This window comes from Prionailurus bengalensis, chromosome E2 (assembly GCF_016509475.1).
Source record: "Prionailurus bengalensis isolate Pbe53 chromosome E2, Fcat_Pben_1.1_paternal_pri, whole genome shotgun sequence".
Classification (NCBI taxonomy): Eukaryota; Metazoa; Chordata; class Mammalia; order Carnivora; family Felidae; genus Prionailurus; species Prionailurus bengalensis.
Genome location: NC_057352.1, coordinates 47,973,856 through 47,995,606, shown reverse-complemented (window position 1 = coordinate 47,995,606; position 21,751 = coordinate 47,973,856). Strand labels below are relative to the sequence as shown.

Sequence of the window (21,751 nt, the reverse complement as noted above, 5' to 3'; positions counted from 1 at the left end):
TATTTAAAGTAAAAAGTATTCATTAAAAATGACATACTTTGGGGCACCTGGGTGGCTCAGTTGGTTGAGCATCCAACTTTGGCTCAGGTCATGATCAGTTTGTGAGTTCAAGCCCCATGTCGGGCTCTGTGCTGACAGCTTTGAGCCTGGAGCCTGCTTGGGATTCTGTGTCTCCCTTTCTCTCTGCCCCTCCCCCACTCACACTCTGTCTCTCTCTCTCTCTTTCTCAAAAATAAACATGCTTTAATGAACCATAATAGTTACAGTACTGTTAATTTGGATTAAACCTGCAAATTTGATTTAACCTCTAAAGCTTAAAATATATCCCTCAACAAATGTGTGACAAAAAATCAATCTTTAATCAAAGGAAAAAGACAAAGACAACATTGTAGTACCTTTGGTACTGCAGCTTGGAAAACAAAGTCTGTCATGTCCAGCTCTGTGCTGTTGGAGGCCTGTATCGTTATCACTGTGACACTAGGGTTGGTATTTGACCGTTCAAAGGTGAATTCTATCTTCAAGCCATTCTTACTGTATGCTGTGATGGAGGGGATGCCTGGAAAGCACGGGAAGATCAGTCTAACTGCAGTCAGCTTAAGGCTTGCAGAATTATTTTCTTCTTCAAGAACCACCTCTCACTGATGGTGATACCAGTAACCATACCTGTAGTGATGTCATTGAAGAGAGGCTGTGATGAAAGCCCATCCAATAAGAAAGGAGGCTGGGATATCTGTGGGACTGAGGCAGGAGCAGGAGTAGCAGCCGGAGCACCTAAATGAAGCATTCCAATGGTAAGTCAATCTTAGCCAGCATGACAAAGCTCACCAAAAAAATACAGGAGAAAATTACTGGGTCTCAGATTAAGAGAAGGATTCTTTTTAAACAAGATGCAAAAAGCATAAACCATAAGAGGAAAGAACTAAACATTCAAATACTTTAAAAAGAGTAACTCTTATTTAAAAATACTAAAATAAAATAGAGAGACCACAGGCAGGGGAAAAATATTTGCTACAAAACAGCAAATGGATGTGTATACAGAACTATAAGGATTTTCTACAAATTGGTAAGAAAACAAGGTAACTCAATTTAAAAGTGGTAAGCACCTATACAGGATGCCTGGGTGGCTCAGTCGGGTGAACATCTGACTCTTGATTGCAGCCCAGGTCATGATCCCAGGGTTGTGGGGATGAGCCCTGCATTGGGCTCCGCACTGAGCATGGAGCCTGCTTAAGATGCATATTCTGTCTCTCTGCCTCTCTCTCTCCCCGCCATGCCCCTCTACCCCCTCTCTCCTGCTCGCACTCTAAAATAAAATTTTAAAAAAGAGTGGTTAAGAGATATAAACAAGCAATTTGCAGAAGAGGGAACCTGAATGAAAAGAGAATCATATGTAAAGAGATACTCAACATTACCAGTAATGAGGAATACAAAGTTTAAAACCACAATGAGATACTATTTCACATTATTTTCACAAGAAAATTTCAGTGTCTGATAATACCAGATACTGGTAAGAATAAGGAGCAATGGGGACTTCTAATCTCTGCCATAGAGATGTAAACCGGTACAAACTGGAGAACAATTTGGCAACAGGAGAGCTGAACATGATTATTCCTCTAAATTTCCTCAACATCAGGGTACCTGGGTGGTTCAGTTGGTTAAGCATCCGGCTCTTAGTTGCAGCTCAGGTCATGATCTCACAGTTCATGGGTTCAAGCCCAGCATCAGGCTCTACATGGACAGCACAGCATCTGCTTGGGGTTCTCTGCCCCTCTCTCTCTGCCCCTCCCCTACTCACACGCTAGTACTTTCTCTCTCAAGAATAAATAAATTTAAAAAAATTTTTAAAATTAAGTTCTTTGACCTCAAAACTATTGAAATTTTAGGCTAATTGTTTGCTGTGGGGGCTCTGTGCCTTGTAGGATATTTACCAGCGCCCCTGACTTCTACCCATTAAATGACAGTAGCATCCTCCCAGTTGTGACCATCAAAAATATCTCTAGACACTGCCAACCCCTGATGGGCAAAACAATATTTTCACCATCATAATAATTTAATAATATTTTTATTTTACAAGCTAAGTAGATCAATACATTTATTAAATTTTATTATTCTTTATTTTTAATTCTTTTTTTTTTTTTTTTGAGTGTGTGTGTGTATCAGTGGAGGAGGGGCAGAGAGGGAGGCAGAGGATCCAAAGGGAAGCGAGCTCTGCAGTGAGAGCAGAGAGCCCAACGCAGGGTTCGAACTCATGAACTGTGAGATCATGACTTGAGTCACCCAGGTGACCCTAAATTTTATAAATGTTAGAATTTTAACACACACATACACACAAACCCTGGGAGGGGTGGTATAAAATGGGTGAAGAAAGTCACCAAATTACCATTTTTATTTGATCCTTCCAAACAAGAACAAGTTGAGGATCATGCAAGTGATAGTAATGACCATGAACTGAGAGAAATCAGGAATACAAGAAGACGCATAAGAAAACATAGCAAAATAAAGAGTGCCTTTTAGGTGTAAATAGATTTCAAACTACTTATGAAATTAACTGCATATATATATACCTTTTCAAAAAGGATTAACAAAGTGAAGTAAAAGAAGGCTAGAATCTTTTTGTTTTTTAACTTATTATTTGAGAAAGTGTGTGCAGACAAGCACTGACGGGAGGGGCTCAAAACCATGAACCATGAGATCATGACCTGAGCCAAAAATCAAGAGTCAGACTTAAGCTTAACCGACTGAGCACCCAGGTATTAAAAGCAAACTTTTTAATACAATGTTAGACAACCATTTAAAACTATAACTGTGAAGATTATGTACTAACATGGAAATGCTAGTATGTCAATAAGTGTATCATCTATACATTGTGGGTTTTTTTTTTTCAATGTTTTATTTATTTTTGACAGAGAGAGAGAGACAGAGCATGAGCGGGGGAGGGTCAGAGAGAGAGGGAGACACAGAATCCGAAGCAGGCTCCAGCCTCTGAGCCGTCAGCACAGAGCCCGATGCGGGGCTCGAACTCACAGACCGCGAGATCATGACCTGAGCCGAAGTCGGACACTCAACCGACTGAGCCACCCAGGCGCCCCTATACATTGTGTTTTAACTAAGGGGTTGTTTTTTCCATATAACCAGTAGAGCTATGGCATTTGAGGATTTGGAATTACTTGTGAATGACTCAAAAATATATGACAAGTAACACTTTGAAATTTTGTTAAGACATAAATATAAACCATAAGCTCTGGGAGGATGCTGTTAGGAAAAACCATTTAGCCAGTCTAGATGACCATCCAAAATCTTTATTCTATGGCTATTTTCTATTTGAGGCCATGTATGCAGTAACACGTCATTATACTTGAGACAGCAATTATATGTGGGGCGCCTGGGTGGCTCAGTAGATTAAGCATCTGACTTTGGCTCAAGTCATGATCTCGTGTCGCAGTTCACGTGTTTGAGCCCCACACTGGGTTCTCTGCTGACAGCTCAGAGCCTAGAGACTGCTTCTGATTCTGGGTCTCCTTCTCTCTCTCTCTCTGTCCTTCCCTGGCTTGTGTCCTTCCTCTCTCTCTCTCATTCTCTCTCTTTCAAATAAAACTTAACAAAAACAACAAAAAAGACAGGAATTACATGCTACAGTGATACTCTTGGACTCAGAGGTTCATAATATCACCGAATACATCAGCAATTACTAATGTCTACTATATATAAACAAACGTAAGAAAAAAACATTCCCAAATAAAAAGTTAAATTTGAGTATAATTATGGACAATTTTCTCCATCCACTGCTTTATTAAGAGAGAGAGGAAAATAGGTTAACATCTCTCCACTCTCCTTAGCCACTGAAAACTAATCAGGAATAGAAAGAAGTGTAGGAAAAGTGATGTATTACAACAATAACTAAAAGCAGAAGTGACTTGGGATCTATTTCTTTTGTAGCCTGAAAAAGAAAGTCCTTTCTATCTTAGGGGCGCCTGGGTGGCTCAGTCGGTTAAGCATCCGACTCTTGATTTTAGCTCAGGTCATGATCTCAGGTTCATGGGTTAGAGCCCCACTTTAGGCTCTGCACTGACAGCACAGAGCCTGCTTGGGATTCTCTTTCCCCCTCTCTCACTGCCTCTCCCCCACTCATGGTCTCTCAAATAATAAAAACAAAAACTTAAAAAGAAAGTCCTTTCTATCTTAAATACAATGGGAGCAATTTATCCTCCCAAAACTAAAAACTGGATTTTAAGGAATTCCTATGAATTACCTCTAGAACATTAGCATGGTAGCTTATATCCCAGATATTCTGAAGATTCTATTCCTACTTCTCACTTAGCCTCTCCCATCTTTAAGTGATTCATGTGCCAGAAAGTCTATGTTCAGTGCAGTTTTTCCTGAAGGCCTTTATCCCCAGCCAAGCATTAAATAACTCCAGTCTGCTCTCACCTGTAAGGTTGATGTCTCCCAGCAAATCGAGAAGTTCTCCACCAGCAGAAGCTGGTTTGCTTGTAGGTACAGTTGGAATAACAGGTGTTATGTCATTTCCTCCCAACAAATCCAATAAATCATTGGCCTAAACAAAGAAATAGTATCTCAATTCATTAATCATTTGTCTAATCTGTATCTAAGGCAAAGCTTTTTCAAGACTTAAAAATAATGAAGAGAACCATGAATCAATCTAGGAACACTGAAGGGAATCAGCTAAGATATAGGTCATAAAGAACTAACTATAATATCATGAGGATTCCCAGATAAGCAAGTGAAAAGCTACCTGGCTGGTGGGCTGTGGCCCAGAGGGTGGTGGTTTGGTCTCTAGTGGAGCTGGTTCTGTCTCTCCATTTGTCTGCACAATCTCAGTAGGGCCATTTGTGGTCACTTTTTCCATGACAGGCATTCTCTCAAGCAGGGCAGACCTAGAAGAATCTGAAGTGGTTAAACTCTAGGCAGTTAACCTAGATTCCCTACCCAAGAAAATCACTGTTACTATATTGGAGTCAAACATGGACAGCCATCTCCCCTCCCCACCCTGTAACACACACACTAAAATAGAAGGTGGATTACAAGAATACATGACCTAAATTCCTAGCTGGATTAAGGGCAGGCAAGAAACTTTGAATAGACAAACTGTCCACCTAAATCCCAAGAGACTGGGATTTCTCAGTGGTAGAGAAATTGGAACGAAAGAAAGGTAAATAAGTAGGTATTAGCAATCTCCAATCACGAAGATACTGCGTAACAGAGGGGGGAAAATAATCACGCATCACAAAGTTAAATATAAAAAACACAACTTCCACTTCTTAACCAAATAAAATGGAAAATGAAGCAAACATCTCATACCAAAAGAAGAGAAAGGGAATGATAGAACATGGTTAACTTAAGTGTTTACAGGTAGGCAGAACAGAAAATGGACAAATGGAAGCAGTCAAGCAATTAGGACTAAACAGACTTGTGAAGCCCAGTTAACAAAGCCTGAGGAATGAGTCTCCTTTGTGGATTATCATGACAATTTGCTCAGGATGCTAACAGCCACATGCATTGCTTGGTTTCTTTCACTCACCTCATATGATCATATTTCTTAAAAAGTGCATTATATTCTACTGCCCTCTGCTGGAGTTCCACATCAATGCTGCTTCCATAGATGGAAACCACTTTCTTAATTCGGCTTTGGGATAAAATGACAAACAAATTCAAATACCCGAAAGAAAGTTCATAAACAAGTAGAGTGAATAAACAAACCAGAGTTTTCTGGTTAAAAATATGAAATACTCATATTTCCTTAATTCACGCATCTTTTCAAAAACAAAACACCTCTCCTTTATCTTCTTTATCCAAAACACACCTCAACACCATCACTTACCACTGTACTTATTCTAACTGTAATGCTAGATTTTGTCTGTTAAATATCCCGTACCCTGAAATCTGCAGGAAAAAGTACCCATTATTAATTTGCTACAAAAGAAGTGTGTAATATTCATTCTCTTCTTTAATAACTTTAAAATAAAAAGGTTTTATCAACAAAAGGGTCACAGCATCAGACTTTTATCAATAAAGGGTTATTACCTGACACCAAATTCTTCTAGCTCACAATTTAAAGAGTTAGTAAAAAATATATATATCATTTCTTCACAGGACCTTACACAAGATCTAAGAGAACTAAGTTTGCCTTAAAAATGCTTGGCTGGAAAACTAGTCCAACTGACTTTTATTCAAAATAGTGAAGAGCAGAATTTAAAAATTTAACCACCAAAACCTTCATGATTTTCTTCCTATTCAGACATCTCAAAATATTATAATAAACCCTTATATGGGGAAAGTAACTTCCTACTTTAAAAAAAGAGAAAAGGCATTAGAAGTCAGATTTTGAAAACATAACTTTTCACCTTCAAAATAATAAATGGTGGGGTGTGGGACTAAAGCAAAGCAGAGTATAGATAAAATAAGGATGAACTACAAATTAGTAATTATTACTGTGGATTGACAGGTGTATACAACTCATTTTACTATCCTATTTTCCTATTTTTGCCCCTGCTTGAAATTTTCCATAACAAAAAGTTTTTAAAAATTACAAAATAACATGTTCATCCTACTTTTTCTCCATACTCACTTTACAGTACAGGTGAATCTAGTAGAAAGCTTCATAATGGCAGTGAGGGCATAACCTCGCGTCACAGAGGTGGACATATTAGAGATGAGGACACTTTCTAAAATATCCAACACTTCATCTTCTGTTACCTGGAGAGAAAAACAAAACAAACAAACAAACAACAAAAACAAAACAAAACAAAAAAAACGCAGGATGAATCCTAACAGTAAAGATCTAAATCAGATACCAAGTCACAGGATGCCACCATCATTACCAAAACTTTAACACTAACTGTGCTTTGCCAGAGTAACTGTAAAAACTGATCCATCATCAATCAGAAGCACGTAGGAAGGAGGTTTAAAAAAAAAAAAAAAAAGAAAAAAGGAAAACACCCAGTGGGTACTGAGACATATATAGCTTCAAGAGGTAGAAGTAAAGAAAATAACAAGATAAACAGAGTTCAAGTGTTGTTGCCACAATTTCTCCTAAAGCCAGTTCTTTGATAAGCAAATGCAGACATGGATAGGTCTCATTTCTTATCAAGCCAAAGGGTGAGAAGTAGATCTCCAGATGGTTTTAAATCTCATCAGGGCAGCTAAATTCCATCTCAAAAACTGGCAAGTTTCCCAATGTAATTCTGGGATTACTTCTTTAAAAGGTTTTCAAGGAATCAACCTCAACTCCTCATTAAACACTATCCTTTCATAAACCAAAACACTATTTTCCTCCCTCCTTAAAGAGTGACAAGGAGTACCTGAATAGGCTCTTCCTCTTCACACTGGCCTGATACAAGAAGATCTCCATATTCACCTATACACCATGCAGCGACTTGTACCAAAGGTTGCTGTCAAAAGAAAGTCACCATTTGTCAAAAGGCTTTCAATCCTTGCAAGGATTAATGCAGATCATCTAATCATAAAAGATGAAACCAAGGAACATCTAGAGTGTTAGTAATAAGAACACACCAGGAACTAACGGGTAATTTCCCCACCAAAGTAGAAAGTACCTACTTGAGAATAATCACCAAGAATTGCTTTGTACAAGCGCTGGACAGTATAGGCATGCATCTCCACACTATTGGTTATTAGCTGGATCAAGTTAGGGACTGCGTCATCACGAACATAGCTTCCTGCCTAAAAGGAAATGCAAACAGTTATCCCTAGAAACACATCATAGTGATAAGAAGTGTTGGCTACTGCTTCTATTCAAAGGAGACTACTACAAAACACCCTCCACGATAAAGTTGGTTCCAATTCTCAGGTTCATAAGCAGCTCAAACTTCAAAGTCTTACTTATTCAAATTGCTTACTTCTTATTTAAATGAATATTCTAAGTTTTTCAATTTTACAAAAAATAAAACAAAATGTCCTTTGTCAAAGGAAAAGTAAAATATAAAGGATTAAAATGTCAAGAAAGACCTTTTCTACTCAAAACAGATTAAGCCTAAGATTTCAAAAATTTAAGTAGAATATTCACTGCAAACTCTCCCTTCTCACAACTCCCCAGTACAGTTAAAATCACACAGGCTACCTATAGCAGCCACATCACTCTGGGGGAAGGAGACAGGGGTGTATATCAGAGGTCCAAAAGGGCAGCATGTGAAATAAGAATTAAATAAATAGTACTCTTTTTAAAACATCACACTGTCCTTTAAAAACTAGAATTTATAAACATTATAGAACCATCAGTCACACAAATGGGAAGTATTTTGTACTTAATCATCCACGCTTTAAAAACAAAAATAAACCTGGTCTCTTTAATATTCTCTTGACTAGTGGAATCTGAAATAGTATTTGCAACCATGAAACAAAGTAAAGCTATTTAACACCAACAAGGAAGCTAAATCTCATCCTTGTCAGAGCATTATAACAAGGCTGTACAGGATTTAAAAACAGTGGAACCTGTGCCTATCAGCCCACCTTGATCAAGCTCCCATTACTAGACAGAGCAGCAGATCTGATTTACGAGTGAGACCAGGAAAAGGAAAAGGAAACAGAGAGAGAAAGAGACAGAGAAAGAAAGAGGGAGCTTTTCAAGAGTGAGACCAGGAAAAGGAAAAGGAAACGGACAAAGAAAGAAAGAAAGAAAGAAAGAAAGAAAGAAAGAAAGAAAGAAAAGGAAACAAACCCAGGTGATTGGGATACCCCTCACTCTTGTTAAAAAACACAAAGACTCAGAGAGAAGTTTGGAAAAAAGGTCAAAATGCTAAAGACAGAAGCTAAAGAACAGGTAATTTGTTTCATTCTTCCCAAATGGGAGAAAGCAGAGTGTTGTTTATTTATTTAATTATTATTATTTTAAATAGTTTTCACACCCAGTGTGGAGACCAATGAGGGGCTTGAACTCATGACCCCGTGATCAAGACCTGAGCTAAGGACAAGAGTCAGACGCTTAACTGACTGAGCCACCCAGGCACCAGAAAGCAGAGTGTTTTAAATAACAGAAAGCATCAACATGATCTAAATGACATTTACAGCCCACTTTATCCAACAGCAAAATACACATTCTTCTCAAGGTCAAATGGAACATTCATCAAGACAAACCACATTCTGGGCCATAAAAAACATCTCAAATCTAAAAGAACTAAAATCATACAGGATTTAACTAGAAATCAGTAACAGATAAGAAATCCCCAAATATTCAGAAATTAAATTAAATAACACATAGATCAAAGAAAACTATAGACCACTATCTCTATGAATATAGATACAAAAATCCTAAAAAGTGTATTAGCAAATCAAATAAAACAATGTATAAAAAGAACTATACACCACGACTGTGTGGGATTTATTCCAGGTATGGAAGGTTAGTTCAACATTCAAAAATCAATTAATGTAATCCAGCACATCAACAGGTTAAAGAAGAAAAACTGTAGGACACAATAAGATTATATAACTGGAAAAATGAAAAGTAGGAGCATTAAAAAGAATGGCTTTGATTTTGACAACATTTTTCTTCAGAAGCTCTTTTTTCTCTTCTTTTGATCCTTATAAAAAAACCCAAAATGCATCCTGATTCGTATCTTTTGTTAAAATGTAATTCCCCTGGGGCGCCTGGGTGGCTCAGTCGGTTAAGCTTCCGACTTCGGCTCAGGTCATGATCTCGCAGTCCGTGGGTTGAAGCCCCACGTTGGGCTCTGTGCTGACTGCTCAGAGCCTGGAGCCTGTTTCAGATTCTGTGTCTCCCTCTCTCTCTGACCCTCCCCTGTTCATGCTCTGTCTCTCTCTGTCTCAAAAATAAATAAATGTTAAAAAAAAAATTAAAAAAAAAAAAATATAGGGGCGCCTGGGTGGCACAGTCGGTTAAGCGTCCGACTTCAGCCCGGTCACGATCTCGCGGTCCGTGGGTTCGAGCCCCGCGTCGGGCTCTGGGCTGATGGCTCAGACCTGTTTCCGATTCTGTGTCTCCCCCTCTCTCTGCCCCTCCCCCGTTCATGCTCTGTCTCTCTCTGTCCCAAAAATAAATAAAAAACGTTGAAAAAAAAAATTAAAAAAAAAAATATATATATAATTCCCCTGTTACTAAGTTCATGTATTAACCTTTTACAAAGTTAAGTCATTGCAAGTAAACTAGAAAACTACTGTGTCACAGATAGAACTCCACAACAACAAATACACATACACACATCACAATTTTAATGATATCATGCCTTCCTACAGATGTTTCATAATTTCCTTAACCAATGCCTATTTGGAGACTTGTACTTATTTCCAACATTCCCCCATTTAAACAAGATTGGGATGAACACCTTTGTATATACATTTCTGTATACTTGCCCTTTTATTTTTCCAAGATAAATTCTTAAGAAAAGAATTAATGAGTTAAAAGGTACAAACTAAGACTTTTGCTATAGGCTACCGAAGTTTACTCCAGAAAGCACCATTTTATATCCAATATGAAGTGGAGACTACACCACCTATTTCTCTTTCCTAACACTAGGAAGTAGGTTAAAAAGTATGACAAGTGAAAAATGATACCCCACTTGTAATTTTACTTACTATTTCTTTATTAACAATGGTATTTTTCATTGTTAACTAGCCATTTCTTTCTTCTTTTGTGAAATATCTGTTCAAATGCCAATTTCTCCATTACAATATTTGATTTTTCCTATTAACTGTAAATTATTTATAAAGATATTACCATGCTGTCATATGGTATAGTGTTTTCCCCCTAGTTGTCATTTGTTTCAACTTTGTAGATTTTTTTCCCTTTTGCTATGCAAGTTTCAAATTTTGATGCGACCAAATGTGTAAAAGTTTCCCTTAATGGTATCTACTTCAGTGACAATAATTAGACATAGATACTTGTGTTTTCTTTATATACCACTACACTTCCATTTTGACTGTTAAATTTCTAATCCCTATTAACTGAATAATAAACAAAGAAGCTCCAAAACTCTGAAAGACTGCCTAAAAAAGAGTATCTTATAAAACCATAATTTTAAATCCATAATAAATTTATAGTCATGCAAAAGCTTCCAATGGCTTCCTATCATACTAAAAACAAAAATTCCCAACTCCTATGAGCCCCTACATAATGGAGCCCCTGTATCAATCCTACCATTCTCTGCCTCTCATGCTACCTACTGGCTTCACTTGCCTTCTTGTTGCTTTCCAAGCAGGCCACACTTGTTGCTACTTAAGGGCTTTGCAACACTTGCTGTTCCCCCAAATCTTTGCACGGCTCCTCATTTCATCAAGCTCTCTCCTCAACTGTTACTTCCTGTGAGCGACCTGTGTGGACTACTCTACCTAAAAGACTTGGCCCTTTGCCCCACCTTCCATTCTTCGCTGCTGTCGCTGGAGTCCTTCATGCTGCTTCAGTCAGCTTCACTATTGTTCGTAGTAGTTTTTCCTGCCTAACTGGATAGTACATATTTCTCCATGGAGTTCCTATCTCCCCCACTAGAACTAAAATGTAAGCTTTGTGAGAACAAAGGCTTTGTCTGCCTCATCCAGCACTTAGTATATGTTGACTAAAAAAAAAAAACAAAAACAAAAGCTACTTACCGTTGTCAGAACACGCATAATTGTGTCTATATGCCACCGTTTGGAAGGTGCATACCTGAGAAAATAATGGCACCAGATAAAAACATTGGAACCTGTGAAGTATACTGTGCTCAGCGACTTTCAAAAATCCTGTGCTACAGTCTTTTTTAGGCTTACTGGTGAAGTGATTATTTTTGACATATTTCATCTTCAAACCTAGCAGCTACCTCCATTTCAAACGGTAATGAAATGAGGCAAAGTCAAATTTAGATGTTTCACATAATAATTGCAATAGGAGTTGCTGAACTGAGAAATGGGACTCCATCTCAGTTTTTCAGAAAACAAATCATAAAGACAAAGCAGGAGGACAAAGAAAAAGAAGAAAAGGGACTGTTCCCAGACCCAGGCAACACCAGGACTAGAAACTCATTCCCTTAAAATCACAGTGCAGAGAGGAGAAATAACCATACTATCAAAACTGAGGTACTTCTTCCTAAGAGTTTTACACAGAACAATTCAATGCTGTAATTTTTCTATTCTCTACCAAAAAAATCCAAACACTTTTGTATTCTCTTCTTCACAGATGAGAAGTTAAAAAATAGATATACAAAGAGATTTTATAAAAGTAGGATTCTTTTTGGTCTTAGATACTTAATATACTTAAAATACTTAAATACTGGTTAGAATGGCCTTCTAACGAAGCAAATTTCTTTCTTTTCTTTATTTTTTAAATGAAGCAAATCTATAATTGGGAGCCTGAAATAAACATGACATGTTTTAAACAGGTTTACAATATTTTCTCCATGTTTTAAAGATGCTTTCCAAAAGTTCCAAGCATCTTTTACCAATAAATGTAAAAATTAAGTCTTACTTTTCTGCAGCAAGAAAGATTCCAGATGCACAGTCTGCTTTAAATTCTGGCTCACATGAATCCAGAAAATAAAGTAATTCCTTCATCATGCCTCGGATATTATTCCCATTTACCAGGGCAAAACTCAATTCCATTGCACGCCTTGCAGAGGGAGGGGAAAAAAAGTTATGATATTTATAGTGGGAATGAAACAAAAACTCAGGTGTGTTGTTTCTGAACACTGGCAGATGGGTTCTATGCCCTTACACGATCTTGTGATCCCAATCTTCATACATACATGATAGCCAAAGTTATCAAAGTTACTTTTAACATTCTGAATTTTCATTCAACACTTTTCTTTACAAAGATCCAAGAGACACACTACTAGTCACCAAAAATGCAGTTTGGGTTCCAAAGTCTATTCTATGCATCTGAAATTTTGAACACTCAAAAGGCTAAACAAGGGAAGTAACAAAATGAGTACCCAATGAGAATACCTCTTTGCATTATTTCTTAAAAATGTGATAAAGTCACCATATTCTCTTTATTACATCCACTTCTGTCCAAAAATGATGTAACAGTTTACATCAAAAGATATATAAGAAAATTAGAATCAAAACACACCATGAGGGCGTTATGGTAAGTGAGATAAGTCAGAGAAAGACAAATATTGTATGGCATCACTCCCATCTGGAAGGTTAAAAAGCCAAAAGCATAGAAACAGACTAGAATGGTGGTTACCAGGGTCTCGAGGGTGGGGGAAAGGGGAGATGTTGGTCAAAGGATACAAACCTCAACTATAAAATGAGTAAGTTCTGGAGATCTAATGTACAGCATGATGACTACAGTTAATAATAGCATATTATATAATTGAAAGTTGCTAAGAGAGTAGATCTTAAATATTCTTATCACAAAAAAGAAAAGGTAAGTATGTTAACTAAGCTCCAGTGGTAACTATTTTACAACACATAAGTATACTAATTCAATGCACCTTACACTTACACAATGTTTATATTAATTTTATCTCAATAAAGCTGGGCAGGGAAAATGAAACAATGAGGGCCATGAAAAGGAAAAAGGGCGCGTATCATGAGAGCAAATAAGAGTTTCTTGAACTGCCTTATCAAATTTGGCAATCAAAGAAAAACCAAAATGTTTAACATATAAAAGATTACTGCATGAATCTTTTCATATTTGGTCAATAATTTCAAACATAGTATATAACTTGACTTTTAAAATACCAATTTAATAAGTATAAAATACTTTTATCTTGGCTAATCTATAAACAACATTCAATCTTTACAGAAATCCACTAATAGTTAATTCTTAGATGGTGCTTAAGTCCTTTACATATAATAATCCAATTAGTCCTGCATAACCTTTGTAGTGGGTGCTCTTGTATTTGCATTTTACATATGGGACAACTGAGGCAGAGAAAGTTTAAATAACTACATCAAGTTTAATAAGGACATAGTCAGGATTTTAAATGACGCATTCAGGCTTCAGAGTCTGAACTTCTACTGTTAAATACCTTGTCAAAGAGACAGGGATTTTATGTTTGATATGCAAAGCCCTGTCATGAGTAATAGAGAAATAACACAATAGGAGGCAGAAGGTCTGATTTCTATTCCCAGGTCTGCCCTGTCCAACACATAGGTTTAGAGGAAATCATTTGATTCTTTTGGGACTGTATTTTAACTAATTTGTTAACTGGGGATAGAAGTTAATTGTCTAGTCTGTCTCACTGGCTCACTCTGAGAACCAACTGAGAGGGTGCTTATACATTCTGTGGAAAGCACACACACACAAAAAAAATCCTGGGTTGGTGCACCTGAGTAGCTCATTTGGTTACGGGTCTGTCTTTGACCCAAGTCATGATCTCATGGTTCGTGGGTTCGAGCCCCATGTCGGGCTCTGTGCTGACAGCTCGGAGCCTGGAGCCTGCTTCGGATTGTGTGTCTCCCTCTCCTTCTGCCCCTCCTCTGCTCACGCTCTGTCTCTCTCACTAAGAAGCAAATAAACATTCAAAAAAATAAAAATAAAATAAAATAAAAAATCCTGGGGCACCTGGCTGGCTCAGGTGGTAGAACATACAACTCTTGATCTCAGGGTTGTAGGTTTGAGCCCTACATTGGATGAAGAGATTACTTAAAAATAAAATCTTTAAAAAAAAATTTTTTTTTTTTAGGGGTGCCTGGGTGGCTCAGTCGGTTAAGCATCCGACTTTGGCTCAGGTCATGATTTCACGGTTTGTGAGTTACAGCCCTGCATCGGGCTCTATGCTGACAGCTCCCTCTTTCTCTGCCCCTCCCCCGCTTGTACTCTGTGTCTCTATGTCTCTCAAAAATGAATAAATGTAAAAAAAACTTTTTTTTAATTTTAATTTAAAAAATTTTTTAATTTTTTTAATTAAAATTTTTTTTAATTTTTTTTAATTAAAAAAAATCCTGTGCAAAGCACTAGGTGAGTTATTGTTGCTGAGTTTAGGTTGTATCTTTAGATTGCCCATGTACTTAGCATATGCTCTCTGCAAATAAAGGAACTCAGTATGAATAGATATTTGTTAAATGAATGGTTTAAGATATCATTTCAAATCTCATTTATTCTGAATTTGAACATACAACCAAAAGTTCACTGAGGCCAACTAAAATTAGATTTTACAAACATCTTCACTTCTTACAATAGGACAATCAGTAGAGTCAGTCTGTCGAGGAAAAGAATTGATGCCTTTGCAAAGTGCTATCTGCTGCCTAACAGTCATTCCTAGATGTGTTCTAAAAAACACAGCTGCCTCTAGTATCTTGGGGCAGAAGTACTGTGAGAAAATGTGTGCTGTCAGCAATATGAGTTTCAGCATTGTGATAAATCACTTAGCCGATGGATCACTCCGTATTTTCATCCTCCAGCACACAGAGCACAGTACCTCTGTTAAGCAGACTTTGGCCCAGCTTACCTGTACCTGTTTATTTATCAAAGAACCAAGGACAACTTCAGTGTGCACATTAGTATTCCTTATGGGCCTCCTTCACTGACCTAACCTTCTCCCTACCAATCCTTTCTTAAAAAGGATTTACTGAGCAGGGAGTTCATCTGTGCAAATAACGAGTAAATAAACAAATGTCAACATTCTCACTCTCAAAACCATTACAAAGTTATCAAGTGGGGGCTGGGGCAGAGAACTATCAACAATCTATTACCGTTTTATTGAGACATCCAAATCTTTTAAACAGTCCACAATTGTGCTTCTGTGCCTCTGTACTGCATTATGATCTGTCTGCACAGTCTTCAACAAAGATGTCAAAGCTACGTATCTGGATGAAACAAAGTTGCAGAAGACAAATTAAAATGTAAAAGTCGGGATAGTTCTTCTCTAAAATAATGACAAAGAAAACATCTAATGACTAAATATTTTTAAATATTTAAAAGACAAGACAGAGTTAGTGAGTATAATGGTATTATTTTAACGGTGTAAAAGACACTATAATCTTAAGTAGTGGTAACCAGGAAAATTCAGGCTTGCATTCATGGTCAAGTCCATTTAAACTTCTAAAAGTAACTAATTCCATCCTTTTAATTCTTCCAAATAGTACAACAAAATAAGCATATATTATGCCTTTCCTTAGACCCAAAATGCAAGAGGATATTATTTCAATTTACCATTTATGTTTTCTTGCTTTTGATACTGGTACCAAAACTGCCCCTATAAAGCCTTCACTTTAAGGTTTAAGTATCTGAGGGGTGCCTGGGTGGAGCAGTCGGTTAAGCGTCCGACTCTTGGTGTTGGCTCAAGTCATGACCTCACAGTTTGTAGGTTTGAGCTCCACATTAGGTGCTGTGCTGATGTTGCAGAGCCTGCTTGGGATTCTGTCTCTCCTTCTCTCTGCCCCTCCCCAACTTGTGTACGCACACTAAATAAATAAATAAATAAACTTTTTAAAAAAAATTATTCAAGTGTTTGAAAATTCTTTTGGGGGGTGCCTGGGTGGCTCAGTTGGTTAAGCATCCAACTCTTCATTTTGGCTCAGGTCATGATTTCATAGTTTGTGGGACACAGCCCTACCACTGGGCTCCGTGCTGACAGCAGGGAGCCTGCTTGGGATTCTCTCTCCTCTCTGTCTGCCCCTGCCCCTGCTTGTGATCTCTCTCTCTCTTTCAAAATAAATAAATGAACATTTGAAAAAATAAATAAATAAATAAAAATTATTTTGGAAGGAGGAGATAATTCAGGTGTTATTTACATATTTTTAAATGCTCAACATAAGAAATTTTTTTCCTGATTAAAACAGGAAAAAGGGCAAGCAGGATACACTACACAAAGGAATATAACAAAATAAAATACCAATAAATTGATCTACCTAAAAAAATTAGCTAGAGTTCACACATTCCAGGTTTGCTACACAAAATGTTATTTTTCTTCTTAATTTGGAGCAGAGGTCAGCAAATCACAGCCTCTACCTACAAGACTCTAGCCCTCTGCTGTGTGGTTTTATAAATGAATTTTTAATGGAATATAGCCACACTCATCATTTACATAGTCTGTGTGCTTTCATACCAAGAGGCAGAGTTGAGTAGCTGCCACAGAGACTCTAAGGCCCACAGAGCCTAAAATATTGACCATCTGCTCCTTCACAGAAAGTCTGCTGACTTCTAATGCTAACAGTGTAAACAAAAGTAAATTTAGTCATGAGGTAAATCCTCATATTCTTTACAAAACAGTAGTCTTAAGATCAGGCTAAAAATAAAAATCCTGAGTTGAAGTTCTAGATAAGTCATTCAATCCATGTGCAATTTTGAGCAAAGTCACTCTTGAAAACACTGAGTTTATAAAACCAAAGTACAAGATATTTTTCAGTTGACTTACCTAATATTCTTATCATTGTTCAATAAGAAACGACCCAGGATGTTTATGGCTAGGACCTACAGAGAAACAGCACTGGTTAAAAATGGAAGAAAACAACATATTTGTATCATTTAAGGATCATCTCCTGGCCTCTGATGGTGCAAGCAATTTAAAGGTGGTAGTTGGTATTTCTACAGATGGCTAGCAAAACACAAAAACAAAACAAAAATCTGAAGGCAAACTCTTAAAATCATATTGTATTTCAACAGTAATTGCTGAAAGATTATATTTTAAAATTATATTGTTAGTGGGAGAATAATATTGGTACAGCCTCACTGGTGAAAAATCTGGCAATATACATATACATACATACATATATATACATATATATATATATATATATATATGTATATATATATATATATATAATTCTTTTTTTTTAATATTACTTCTGCCTCAACAATTCTTCTAAGAATTACCTGACAAACACACGTGTACATATGCACATATTTCAGCTCAGATCATGATCTCATGGTTTGTGAGTTCAAGCCCTGCGTCAGGCTCCCTACTAACAGTGTGGAGCCTGCCTGGAATTCTTTTTCAAAATAAATAAAATAAACTTAAAAGAAAAAAAAAGTGGATTCATTCACGAATGAATTCATTCATGCTACGACATGGATGAACCCTGAAGACATTATACTAAGTGAAATAAGCCAGCTACAAAAGGACAATACTATATGATTCCACTTATATGAGGTATCTACAATAGTCAAATTCACAAAGACAGTAAGTAGAATGATGGTTGTCTGGCATCGGAGGTAGAGAATAATGGAAAGTTATTGTTTAATGGGTACATAGTTTCAGTTTGGGAAAACAAAGGAGTTCAGAAGATAAATGGTAGTGCTGGTAACAAAACAATGTGAATGTATTTAATGCCACTAAACTACAGTTAAAATGGTAACTTTTATATTATGTATATTCCACCATAATTAGTTTTTAATGGGAATGGTCTCTCTACATGAATATAGTTTATCTACATGAATATGGACTAGCTCCAAGATAACATTAGGTGAAAAGAGTAAGGTACAGGGCAATATATATATGTTACCATTTTGCTCGAAAGGTAGGGAGAAGAAGAGAACTAACCTAAGTTACTTTAAGTTACCTGGATACTGGAATGATAAAGACAAAAAGAACCATATACAAATACTGGACTGTCTCTAGTAATCTGTTTCTCATAAGGCTATGAGCTACCAATTCTTTTATCATTAAGTGATTGAAAGAATGAATAAATTCATGAGGGGGAACTCTCCTTACAGGAGAATTCCAATTATTTAAGGAGGAAAAAATGAGGAAAAGAGAAAAGTATGATTGGAACACCATCCTAAATAACTACAGCAGACAAGATTCTCTGATGGATACTAAAATTGGTGGGCAAAAAGTCTAAGAACAAGGTATTTGCATAGCCTCAAAGTGTCTCCTTCAAAGTATTTTCAATTACAAGGGAAAAAAATAACTTTACAGTGGAGAGACACAACAGACACCACTTTAACCAAATGATCAAGGTTAATATCACCAGCAATGAGACAAGTAGATAGCATCCTGATATGATACTGAGAAGGGTACATCATTTCTGTGGTGGTCTTGCCAAAAAAAGCATAACCTCAATCTAATTATGAGAAAATATCAGAGAGAGCCAATTTGAGGGGCATTCTACAAAGTAACTGATCAATACTCTTCAAAAATGTCAGTCATGAAAGAACAAGGAAAGACGGAGGAACTGCCACAGATTGGAGGACACTAAGGAGACATGACAATTAAATGCAATGTGGGATTAGGATTGGATCCTGAAGAAAAAGGACAGAAGTAGAAAAACTGGTGAAATTTGAATAAATTCTGTAATTTAGTTAACAGTATGGTACCAGTATTAACTTCTTAGTTTCAGTAATCGTCTATAGTTATGCATGATGTTAACATTAGGGGAAACCGAGTGAAGGGTATATGGGAACTGAGAACTAATTTTTGCAACTTTTCTGTAAGTCTAAAGTACCAAAAAAAGGTTTCAAAAAGTGGGTAAGAGAAGAAATACACATGTACACAATTTAAATATAAAAATTTCTGAAAAAACATGTTACAAAAGGATACCACATTCCCCACTAGAAGAATGTGAAAGCTACCCACAGACATTTTCCTCCCTGCACACCTTTTGTACTGTTTCAGTTTTTTAAGTGTTTATTTCTTAAAAAAAAAAAAAAAACACAAATATTTAAGAAAAACAGATTAACTCAAATATGATGTCTTGTTCGAAGTGATGGAAACGACTCAAATCACAGCCCTAGTAAAAACTTGTTTGAAATGTCTCCTTCACTCAACAGCATCTATATATCTACCTATACCTAAGATCATCCAAACTTTATTATAATCTATACCAAAAACCTTCAATGGAGGGAGTGATACTTTAGATACCAAAACACAGCATTATATATTCTGTATCACTTTCCTAAAGTTAATTTCCAAATGCAATTCATTTCCAAAGTACTCAAGTCTAATTATTCTAATTGGAATGCATGTGGGGGGGGGGGGAAGGGAAGATTTAAAAAGACTTACTCGCAGTCCACTCTCTGACTTTATATCCATGATAGTCAAAACCGTTTCATAAAGAATAGCATTTCCTACATTTTTACTAGTCTCCGTATTTGTGGCAACCTGAAAAGTCACAAGAGGTCAGTACATAAGTGATAAAACAACACTTCTGAAAAATATCCAGAGGTAACAAGAGGCATTTTGTGACTAATTACAGCCACTGATGAGGAAACACAAATAAATACTGCTCATCTAACCACCATCAATCACTCGGCTCCCTGCTCTACTAAAATGAAGATTCATTATAATGCAGATTGAGTCTACTCACCTGTGCTAATATATCATTCATAGCTTCACTTGAGTCATCATCATTTCGTCCTAAAATTCTTAATAACCGCAAAATTCGTACCTAATGTGCAAAATACGAGAAGTGTCAATAAATAATGTCTGACACAAAGGAACTTACTTGATATGAAACTCAAATTACTTAAATGAAGTCTTAGATCCCATTAGAAATGGCCAAAATTCAAACAGAAGAATTTTAAACATGATCTTTAGAGAAGTAATGTATGCTTCTATGCCCTAATGAAGTAATGAGACAAGGCACATTTCATCACTTTACAGCTAAAGGATACCACCACCTGCAGGGATCTACTACATTGGCAAGTCTCTATACAATACATAATTTTGACGGTTACAACTATAATTTTATCCTGTTAATTTAGCACAGAACTGTATCACTATTCACTTATTAATGTAATTAGTTTAATCAATCAATTACCAAATTTCTACCGACAAAAACTTAAGAGGAAAGAAACAATCTATTTCAAAAGTATTAAATTAATTTCTCCAAAATTCTCTTTCAACCTCACCTGCAAAAAGGGGTCACTGATACCAGAAACATCATGTTCTGGTGAATATCCCGACATGATGAGGTTCTTTAGAATACGAACTAATTGGGGCACAAGCTGCAGAGAAGAAAGATGCATCAAAAAACAGTGCACATCAAAGAATTTCTCATGAACAGGCAGGGGATTTGGCTTAAGAACAGGGTGCAAGGGTCTGAATCCAAAAAAATTCTACTGATACAATATGCTGGTATAATACTGCTGACACTTGATGAATATAACTTAGGAGTATTTAGGCCAAGAACTCAAGAAGGAATATGTATTTTTATGTGAATTAAAAACAAATGACTTATTTACTCCAGAGTTATATATACAAAGATACTACAAATAACAGTACATCAGAAAGCCTATGGGAAAAAAGTCAAACAGATGCCTATGGGGCATACTACATTTTTACTTCTATAGAACTTGACATACCTAGGTAACACATGCATGTTCGGTTTTTATCCATTCAAACATTTGGATATAAAATGTGATCACCAAAAATACTGGTCATCTTATTAAAATTATAGTTTTAAAATGTACTATCTTAAACAGAGAAAAAAAAATTCTCTGCTCTTAAGATAGGCTAGTTGTAGTCTTTTCCAACAAACAACAGGAATACAAACGCCTTCAGCACTGACCAAGGGGAAAAGACACATGAAAAAATTTATTTTCACCTCAAGAAGATACCAAGGCCATGAATAATTTCCTTTCCCTATTCTCAACTCCTAAGATACAATTTTTGGTAAAGTTTTACTTTAGGATTTAATTATACAGACTGATTTGTTGCCTGCTTTCTTGTCTTATTATATTAATATACATTCCTTATGGTCAGAATTCCTTTCTTGTCCTTCCTTTACTTTGTCCATTAGAGTCGTAACACATAGTAGAGGCAAGTCTATGGCCAAGCTGAACTTTAAAATGCTTTAAATATTATCATTCATTTCATTCTGTTGATTGAGCACTTAATATTAAACCCAATTCCAAAACATTTGCCACAACAGGAATTTTTCCAGGCTCCAACTAAAAACTCAA

General features: G+C 36.5%; 1 protein-coding gene and 1 non-coding gene across 3 annotated transcripts in view; both read right to left on the bottom strand.

Annotated features, from left to right (window-relative positions):
* Positions 1-21,751, bottom strand: part of AP1G1 (adaptor related protein complex 1 subunit gamma 1) — an 80,656-nt gene that overhangs the window by 9,949 nt on the left and 48,956 nt on the right. For both annotated transcript variants that reach the window (XM_043599592.1, XM_043599593.1), the window contains 15 exons: positions 20,699-20,794; positions 20,155-20,235; positions 19,851-19,949; positions 17,265-17,320; positions 15,601-15,714; positions 12,425-12,565; positions 11,575-11,629; positions 7,576-7,698; positions 7,320-7,409; positions 6,587-6,714; positions 5,540-5,644; positions 4,754-4,895; positions 4,429-4,555; positions 664-771; positions 396-556 (listed from right to left, as the gene is read on the bottom strand). In XM_043599592.1, coding sequence (XP_043455527.1) covers positions 396-556; positions 664-771; positions 4,429-4,555; positions 4,754-4,895; positions 5,540-5,644; positions 6,587-6,714; positions 7,320-7,409; positions 7,576-7,698; positions 11,575-11,629; positions 12,425-12,565; positions 15,601-15,714; positions 17,265-17,320; positions 19,851-19,949; positions 20,155-20,235; positions 20,699-20,794 — 1,626 coding nt within the window. The remainder of the gene's footprint in view (positions 1-395; positions 557-663; positions 772-4,428; positions 4,556-4,753; positions 4,896-5,539; positions 5,645-6,586; positions 6,715-7,319; positions 7,410-7,575; positions 7,699-11,574; positions 11,630-12,424; positions 12,566-15,600; positions 15,715-17,264; positions 17,321-19,850; positions 19,950-20,154; positions 20,236-20,698; positions 20,795-21,751) is intronic.
* Positions 15,230-15,315, bottom strand: LOC122495297. The gene has a single exon (XR_006300375.1). It is a non-coding gene; the product is annotated as a small nucleolar RNA SNORD71 (small nucleolar RNA).